General features: G+C 30.4%; 2 protein-coding genes across 2 annotated transcripts; one reads left to right on the top strand and one right to left on the bottom strand.

Annotated features, from left to right (window-relative positions):
- The first annotated feature begins 239 nt into the window (after positions 1–239).
- On the top strand, positions 240–5,277 carry Hmgs (hydroxymethylglutaryl-CoA synthase). The gene is made up of 5 exons (XM_074128406.1): positions 240–475; positions 1,187–1,280; positions 1,398–1,490; positions 2,238–2,575; positions 3,589–5,277. Exons 3-5 carry the CDS (start codon positions 1,441–1,443, stop codon positions 4,629–4,631), a joined length of 1,431 nt encoding a protein of 476 aa, XP_073984507.1. The 5' UTR covers positions 240–475; positions 1,187–1,280; positions 1,398–1,440; the 3' UTR covers positions 4,632–5,277.
- Positions 5,278–6,316: 1,039 nt separating this feature from the next.
- wbl (endoplasmic reticulum protein 29-like protein wbl) lies at positions 6,317–9,135 on the bottom strand. The gene is made up of 5 exons (XM_074128410.1): positions 8,844–9,135; positions 8,570–8,695; positions 8,271–8,443; positions 8,011–8,191; positions 6,317–7,207 (listed from the first exon to the last, which is right to left on the bottom strand). Exons 1-5 carry the CDS (start codon positions 8,943–8,945, stop codon positions 7,049–7,051), a joined length of 741 nt encoding a protein of 246 aa, XP_073984511.1. The 5' UTR covers positions 8,946–9,135; the 3' UTR covers positions 6,317–7,048.
- Positions 9,136–9,953: the final 818 nt, after the last annotated feature.

Here is a 9,953-nt window from a genome sequence, read left to right as displayed (position 1 = left end):
ACCGTCCCAGTTTCTGCGCTTTTTCAGAGATTTAGAAGCGGTGCTCTATAAAGTAGGTAGTAATTCAGACATACAATTGCAGATCTTGAAATTTCGTTTATTAAAGAGATTAACATGATATATAATAATTTCAAACACACCTTTTTAAAATTATATTGCACGACCCAAAATAAAATATTCAATAGATAGCAGCACATATGCATGCAATAGTGACTTGCGCAAGCGTGATAATTCAATGATTGACTCATTGACTGCAGTGTTCTCGTTCTTGTGTTGCTCTTTAGATCGCAATCCATTAGTGTACCAGTAGTGTATGCTTAGTTCGCATCTAAGTTTAGCACCTCAGGGTTGATAAGGCCGGCTGAGCTGTTAAGCCGGTACTTAAGGGTTATTGTAAGGATGTAGTTTTATTGAAATATGTGCCGCAAATGAGGATATTCAATGTAAAAAGAAATGTTGATCTTTTAAAAAGATGGTTGGTACACTTATTGTATTTATTCATCACTTATCTTGAATTGCTTTTTAAAAAACATTCTATTTTCTCAAGCATTTAATTTAAGTCTAGAAAATTCAAGGATTTATTTGTTAAGGTTAGATCATGTACTACTTTTTTTTTGTATATGACTGGCCTACTGACCTCTTCACCTGAATTCTTCATAAATTTTCTCCAAAAGCTGTTAGTACACATTTTATAAGTTAACTTCGATTGAAGCTTCTATAAACTAATTACATTGAGCTTTAAAACGTTTAAGCCCAATATAATAGGTAAAAATTAACTAAAATGTTTTCCAAATTAATTGTAATCAAGTAAAAGTTTTATTTTTGTTTTCGGCAAGTTTGATAATAAAACTACGTTAATGTTTCTAATTTTAATAATGTTAGTAAAATCGTAGTCTATTTACCAGTATATGTACAAGGATGGTCGTGGAAAACGGAAGATATTGAGAAAATACTTTAAAAAAAAAAAGTAATTTATATTTTAATTTAACCGACGTATAAAACCACCACTGCTTTTTTTCATCCAAGTTAAACAGAAACAGTTCTTTTAAGTGATGTTTTAGGATGACCTTAGCTGCTGTTTAATTAAACCTAATAGGGCGCACATTATTTGAAGGTCTTGTGTACTTCGTTGTGTGGAATGTTTCTAGTAAAGGAGACTAGTCATTAAATTTGTTATTACTTTTAGGACAATTAAAAATCTGAAATAGCAAGTTTTTTGGATTACTACCAAGGAAAATTTAATTGAAGAAAAATTACAAAATAAATTTTATTTTCACAAGGTAAAATATAAAATAAAACCAGTTTTTGTTGAAACATGATAACAGTTAAATCAGATTAGGAATATTTTTTGTTTAATGAAAATTCTGAACACAATGTAATTGTTCAATTTTTTGTAGGTACCGAGGTACGAAATTCATAAAGTACTCTGAAATTATAAAAATGGAAGATCAGTGCACATTTAGTCACCGAACAAGTCAGAATTTCAAGAGGTGAGTAAAATATTTACTCATTCTTCTGTTTTCTATTTTTGCTAAAAGTAAATGTTCCTATATATCGTTTTTAAATAATACCCTTGTGATAAAGTAAGGTAATTCCTTTGGTGTATATGCTTATATTAGTTGTGAAGTCCTTTCAGTTTTGCAGAGAAAGATGAATGGAAGACATTATCTTACAAAAATTGGGGTAGGTAGAGAATGTCTAGAGGATTCTTTTCCAGTTTCCTCTATTTTTTCTTACTATTGATATCTACAATCTGCCTATCCACCTTTACCGAATTACAGTACATAAACATCATTGGGAATGAATTGAAAACAATATGAAACTATTGAAACCGACTAAATTAAAAACTTAAAGGATCTCATGTTTGAACAATATTCGAATACTTACAGATTTGCATAACGTGTTTGATGATTCTTTTCGGTGACTAGTGTGATGATTTCCTGAAGAGAACTAGCAATTTGCTTTCCTATCCTAATATTGCATAACGTTACTGAACTATTACAAGTTTAATTAGCAGATATTAATTTATAAATCTAATAGATCTAAGTAATATAAGTTTTATGAAATATTTTATTTTTGTGGCGGAATGAACATCAGAAAATAAAATCAAACATTTTACCCGATTAATTTAAAAATATTTAAAATTATCGGTATGTTTTATTTTTAATACTTTTTTTGAACAAAAATTATAGCAAATATTAAAATTTTGAAGTTTAACTACAGGTTTATGTTTTCAGAGTCGGATGTTGGCCTGAGGATGTCGGCATATTAGGACTTCATGTGGTTTTACCATCAGCTTATGTCTTGCAAAAAGAATTAGAAATTTTTCATAATGTCTCAGCTGGGAAATATACTATTGGATTGGGCCAAGATAAAATGGGTTTTTGTACAGATCGCGAGGATATAAATTCACTTTGTTTAACAGCTGTGAGCCAATTAGTTGCTAAAAGTGGTATCTCATATAATGATATTGGTCGATTGGAAGTTGGTACTGAGACTATTATTGACAAAAGTAAAAGTGTAAAAAGTGTTCTTATGCAACTGTTTGAAGAAAGTGGTAACCACGATGTTGAAGGTTTGTTTTTTAAATTTTTTATTACAGTATAATTTTCGTTTATAAATTTTGTTAGGAAATGTAGGTTTTTTTTTTGTATATACTGATCTGCATGCAATTTAAAGAATTTATTTCACGTACAAAGCTCCGCTTCATATAACCACTAGACGGCCGCCCGACAGATATACAAATATATGTTAAACAAATTTGTGTTTTTTTAGACCAAACGCCAAGTAAGATATTTTAGAATAGTGGTCTAATATCACAGCTTCTCCAAGAATAGAACGTTAAATAATTTAATTAGTATTTTGCCATTATTTCTAATCTTATTTCTCAGTCCGTACAAAAGCCTAGTCGGACCTAGGCTTTGATTCTAGCTAGGATCAGTGCGGTCATTGATCTAAAGTTAACTGAACTCATAACAATATTAAGAAGCTTCAAAATTTTAACAGCCGTCTAGAAGAAATAACTATTTTTCACAATTTTAAAAAATTCCTACTACTCTTAGTAGGGCAGTAAATCAAAAACATAGATTGATGGTACAGTTACAGTGTAAATATTAGACTAATGTCGATCTCAAAAGTCAATAAACTTCGAGTTTAATAACTTTTACTTTTCGGAAGGAAAATTTAGTGATTCTCGGATGCTTTTAGTAAATTTGAGATAATGTGATGGCGCAAAATTGTGGTTTCGGAAGGATGTATTTAGTTTGAAATAGACAAGAATATAAGTACTTGGGCACATTTAATTCTGTCGCGTCCTAGATGTACAGATTGGAAGAGGCAGTGGGTCTGTTACTCTAAAAAAAAAATTGATTAATTTAACATGATATTCATGGTGTAGTTCATCCTTTTCGTGTTCTTGAAAAAAAAAAATTACTTTATTTTAGAACTAGAAGTTACTTCCTACCTGTTTTCACTGCTTTATTACTTATTTAACTTGGGTGCCAATGAGAACCTCATACTTAACTTCCCACCTTCTACTTACATAACCTTTTTCACCGCTGTTATTAATAAAGACTTGTTTTTTAATAGGCATTGACACAACGAATGCTTGCTTTGGAGGTACCAGTGCTTTATATAATGCTCTTTCATGGATAGAATCTAGCGCTTGGGATGGACGATTAGCTGTTGTAGTAACAGGTGACATAGCAATTTATGCAGAAGGCAGTGCAAGGCCAACAGGTGGAGCCGGCGCAATTGCAATATTGGTTGGACCAAATGCTCCACTAGTAGTTGAACGTGGTTTACGTGCCACATTTATGTATCATGCTTATGATTTTTATAAACCTAATCTTTCCTCAGAATATCCAACAGTTGATGGAAAACTTTCAATACAATGTTATTTGACAGCACTTGATAAATGTTATCAACTTTATTGTGAAAAAGCTAGAAAACTATCTGGATTAAACGGTGAATCATCGAACGACGCTGTTGGATTAAATAGTTTTGATGCAATGATATTTCATTCACCATATTGTAAACTAGTACAAAAATCATTAGCACGTTTGGTTTTTATTGATTTTTTAAATACTCCAAGCGAAAGAGTGCCCGAAGTTTATCCAGGTTTAGAACAGTTTATAAATTATAAATTGGAAAATACATATTTTGATAAAGATGTTGAAAAAAATTTTGTCAAATTCAGTGATGAGATTTATAAAAAGAAAACTTTAGCATCACTGTTACTATCTAATCAAATAGGTAATATGTATACTGCTTCACTATATGGTGGATTAGTTTCGTATTTATGTAACAAAACAGCAAGTGACCTTAGCGGCCAGCGGATTGGCCTTTTTTCGTATGGATCAGGTCTAGCATCGTCTATGTTCTCTATAAAAGTTGTGGCTGGTCAGAAGTTAGTGAACCTGGTGTCTAGTTTACAATATTTACACGATGTTTTGAAAAATCGTAAAGAAGTTGAACCAACAGAATTTTCTAAAATTATGGAAATTCGTGAAGAGAATCATAACAAAGCCCCATATGCTCCAGAAGGTAAAATAGATTGGTTATTACCAGGAACATGGTATTTAAAAAGTATTGATGATAAATATAGAAGGACTTATGAACAAGTTAAGTAACTTTGTTGATGACAAAAAACACATAAAAATACTGAGTCAGGTTTTGTAAAAGTTTTATAACTAGTGCCTTTTATTTTAATTTTTACAAGTTTATCGTACAAATTGAATTTCTCTTTATTTGTAGCTAACAAAGTGAGATCATAAATTGCTTTTCCAGTAATAATGGCATTTTTAGATAAACTTTACAATGCTAAGTTTTATTGCTAACCAAAAATTTAAGACACCTTGATTCAGTTATATTTTTGATACATTATTGTTCATTTTTTAGCAAAATTTATTTCTATAAACTAACTAATTTTTAAATCGTTTTTAATTTCCTAGTGAGCTATTGCTCAATTCGCCAAGCGATTAGATAATTTTAGTATTAAAATAGTCATTGATAGTTGAGATTTTATTATTTATACATTATCTTATAATGTAACCTTGATTCAAATTATTTAAATCTGTACTATACTTATTGTATTATATTTTTATTTTCAATTTTATTTATATTTAAATTCCTGGTGTTGGTAAAACAGCAATATTTATTTGACATATTTATTATATTTTTATTACTGTCAGTTTTTTTATAAAGTCAATGCGTTATTTAATAAAAAGTTTTAAAGATAGATTGCCTTTTTGAAAAAAAAAAAAAAAAAGAGTAAAAGATTACATGAGTCTGTGTGAACTTTTAAGTATGGCAGGGTTGTAATTGCACTTATGGCAGTCAAAGCACTTGAGCTGAAAAACTTGCGAATCCCTTCGTTTAATTTTACTAAATTTGATGTTTAATAATCTATGTTTAACGTGAAAATTTGAGGTCATTGGCGCCAAGAGCACCGCCGGCCCCATGCAATAAATGATAGAGGCTCCTCTACTAGAACAAAATCAGAGCAACCAGCTGGACTGTACCAGGATCTCCGCAATGGAGGCCAGTAAACAACCAACTTAGCTAATCCCTACCTTAAACAAAAAAAAAAGAAGCTTAATGATGTGTTTAGAGATGTGTGGAAAGACTCTACATCGCAATTGATGTAAATTTTTTTAAGTGGGATTTACTTGTGAAGTTACGTATGGGTTGACTCTTAATACAATAGATCCGAAGAGAATGACGAAAGAGGTATTGAATGTGAATATAATGGAAACCATCAAACTCAAACACGACATTGAGTCACAAATATGAGCTTGAGCTCTGTAACAACACTTTTCTTGAAATTTTTTTTTTTAAAGTTCAGTTGGATAAAAAATTTAAGTTAGCATTGATATTTAAATAAATAAAATTTGATACAGTCGACGAAGCGCCAAAAAAACTAAAAATAATGTAAATAATCCTCGAAAAATGACTATATATCAATTTAGTAGTCAGATTTAATACAGCTGTTAATTTAAGTTTCACTTCAAGTGTAACAATACCAAAGTTTTCTGCAACGTAGTAGGAGGAATATTTATTAACTTTCGAGTGGACACATCTTTCAGAAGTAGAATTTTCAACATTTAAATTACTGTTTGAATAAAACTTGTTATGCTGTAATTGCTTTATTTTTATTTTCAAAATTTGAACAGAATGTGTAGACAGAGCTTTTGCATTTCAGCACTTTCGGTCAAATGGAACTAATCTCACCTCATTCAAAATTTACACAATAATAGGCTACGTTTCCTCAAAACAGCTCAAGAAACAATTTTTACATATGCCCATAACTATAAAATTAAGCAGCGAGTCGTGAGAAAATCACTTGTTTTCTAGCATTTCTCATCATTTTCTTTTTTTTTTGCAAATGTAAGAATTTTTATTTTTTGAAATACAACTTAATTTAATCCATAAATATTCTAAGGATATATCTGGATAATAAAATGCAAGGAAGGAGTAGCTCAGTGGTGCACTGGATCCATGCAGAGACCTCATGTTCGATTCTAGCTGTACTTCTTTTTATTTTTTCTTCCAAGGCGCTTTTTATTTCTTATACTCTTCCTTTAAGACTGTCAATGCACTAATAAAAGCTCTGGAATCCAATGTCCCCAGTTACTGAAGCGTCTTATAATAATTTTAACAAAATAAATACAAATTTCAAGATGAAAAAGTTTAATTGACCCACTCATTTACACTAGTTGATTCTTATGCTTCTAGTGAAAAAATTACATTATACCTGGATGTACATTTAGAAATTAAAACAATATGTAGTTGGGTACATATCAATAAAGATAAATCCTTAGGGCATTTAGCACTAAGGATGTCTTTTAATGGGTTAAAATTTAATGACTAAAAACTGTTATTATCGTTAAATATCACAGATGCACACCACCTTTGCTTTGGAAGCATTTTTTCCAGTTCATGACTGAATGTTTCATTAAAAGGAATGTTTAGCCCACTTATGTAAATATTTAAATACGTCCTTAAATTATTCCACATTTCTACTAGCTTAATCAATTTTTACTTAAATTTAAAGTTCATCATGATGGGTAAAAGACTGAAGAATATTAACTTTTTCTTGCATTTCTGCCAGTTTTTCTTTGCTTATTTTGCCTTTAATAACATTTTCAACACGCGATGATTCATTTTTGACGAAGTCATCTCCTTTATCTAACATTTTTCTCATTATCTGAAAAAATGAAGTAAAAACAGTTTAAAATAAGTGTTACTAATTCAATGCATCTGTCATTCATACCTCTTTAATGTAAACCAGTACTAATGCGATGGTATCTAAACTAATTGCTGAATTAAGTCTATCTTTAGAGAAGTTAACTAACTTTAAGGTCTTAACCTGATGAACTAAGAGGGTTATGTCTCCCGCTAAAGCGAAAACAAAACAGCTTCTTAAATTTTCGTCTTTCCAATGTAAATTGGTACAGTATGATAACTAATACCAGCAAGAATCAAACAATGATGTATCCTTCGACTATGAATATGAATGCGGTATAAGAAATGTACAACATCGAGCTCCCAAAAAAACGATATATATGTACAACTTCGAATGAAATTTCATTCATGGAAATTGGTACAGGCGTTTAGGCGCTACGTTTTTCACTAAAACGCTGAAAAAAAATACAGGAAAAATGTCTAAAGTCGCTTTGGACTAATGCTTACGTTTTACTCGTAAACCTTTTGGCTGCGTTGTGAATTCCACTAACAAATAAAGATGAGAACTTTTTTATAAAATATGAAAATTTTATCTAGTAAAAGAGGAAAAAAATTATCAAGGACGTATTTCAAGTGTCGATTTTTCTTCAGTTTTTTGATAAGTTCAACCCTTATACAAAAACTCAGTTTTCGAATTCTCTAATGGAATTCTAGAACACTGTTACTAAAGACCACAAGAAAAAAAAAATGTCATCCTATTAATCTACTATAATCTGGATGGAAATCCAAAAGACTTTATTAACTCAGTAATGAAACCTGACAAACCTTGACATAAGTTTCGGCAGCTTTATTTTCTCTATTTCCTTTTGCTTTGTCCCACAGTTGTTCTGCTTCTAATAACAATTTCTTTCTTTCTTCAACGTTATTTGATTTAATAAATTTTGCTGCTAATTTATCAAAGGTTTCTAGACAACCGGGAAGACCAATATACACAGTAGATTTCGATCTAAATAATTGCAAAAATGAACCTTTAAACTAGATAAATTTTAGACAAATTTAAAGAAACATTCTAAGAAAGCAGATACCTGATGAACCTCTTCAAATTATCAGCGTTAAAATCTTTATCATCTTTAACTGTAAAAGTTACCGGATCTTTGTCTTTTAAAAACAACTTCACAGCAGGAAAATCATCTTTCGTTATACCATATCTTTTCGCTAAATCTTCATTATCTTTATCGCCGTAATCTTTTACTTGTACCTGAAATTTTCGTTAGGATAACTACATTGTTTATATTTTTATTAAAAGTAGTTTTATTGAAAAGAAAAATAAATGTCAATAGGTGGAATGAAAACAATATTATGGTAAAATTTATAGCACAAATACCTCGCCGGTAAGCAGATCGGGTGACGAGTAAGCAGATTCACAGACCGCTTCGAATGCATCATGTTTTTGACCATAGGGATAGGCAGTATCAAATTTAATTAGTGACGCTTGGAACTTTGCAGTAATCTATGAAAGACAAAGCAGAAAATATGAAAACAGATTAAATAAAACCAATTGCAATACATAACAATTTATGCATATTATTGGGTACTTTAATATATAGTTTCGTTCATATTGGGTACATGAATAGAAAAAATATACGTTTATGCCATACCTTATCGAATGAATATGAATCAAGTTGCACACAACCTTTACTAAAGATCCCGTTTATCAACAATGCAATAAATATCAAAGATTGCTTAATATGAGTCATCATTTCTTAATTTAAGGTTACTAATACTGTTTCTGGATATAAAACTAGCCTCAGGTTCTTTGCGGTACTTGATACTTAGGTCGCCAAATTGTTACTATATTCGTGTATCAGAGATATCAGGTGGGGTTATATCCATGTTCACTATGGTTATCTCCACTCTCCAGTGGTAAGGTTCGTTCAGTTCAATTACCTTTGTGTTTGTATTATTTGTAGAAAGCTGATTGGTGTTTACCTTATCGTTTCCCTTCTGCTAGTAGTACTAGTCTACTAGTAAGGCTTGATAAAAGCTATAAAATTGTGGAATAAGCATATGAAAAACTGTTTTTATCCTATATCTATTATTATTTCGAAAGTACAGAAGCAGATATTCTAACTATTAATTAGCCGATTTATGAACTCCATTATTATGATTCTGACTCCTTAAATAAGGGTCTTTAGTGGAAACATGCATGATTGCTTTGAGTAAAAATACCCAAATCATTTAAAAATGTTTACTGTTCAAAATTGGTGATTTGTGTATTTACGTATAAACTTATTTCCCGTCGGCCTTCTTAATTTAAAAGAATTACATGAAACTAAGAATTTCAGTGAACCAGCATTTGTAACCAAGATGTTTGAAAAAATAAATTGTAATTAATAATATAGGTGTTATTAATTTTCCTCAATAATACACAATTATAGTCGTGAGCTCGCAGGAGATAGGTGAATGGAAAGCATAATGCTTAGTTCCTTCTCACTCGAAGTATAATAATAGTACAATTTGAAAAATATTAACGGTTCTTCTGGATAGGCTTTACGAATTTTTAAATTTTAAAAGATAATAAACCATAAGTATTCCTTTCAATAAACTTCTTTTTAATACGTATTCTTTTCTGGAAAGTAGAATCCGGACAACGTTTCCAGCTACTTTTCATTTATATATGTGCAGGGTTTTTCCAAACTCTCTTCACTATCCTAGTTAGAAGTTTTCAAACTAAGATATTTGTCAACTTTCAGATGAATAAGGTTCAT

The sequence above is a fragment of the Rhodnius prolixus genome, unplaced genomic scaffold (genome assembly GCF_049639745.1).
Source record: "Rhodnius prolixus isolate KJV_2025 unplaced genomic scaffold, Rpr scaffold_9, whole genome shotgun sequence".
In the NCBI taxonomy this organism is placed as follows: domain Eukaryota; kingdom Metazoa; phylum Arthropoda; class Insecta; order Hemiptera; family Reduviidae; genus Rhodnius; species Rhodnius prolixus.
The sequence above is the reverse complement of the archived record's forward strand: the minus strand, read 5'-3'. Positions and strand labels throughout refer to the sequence as shown.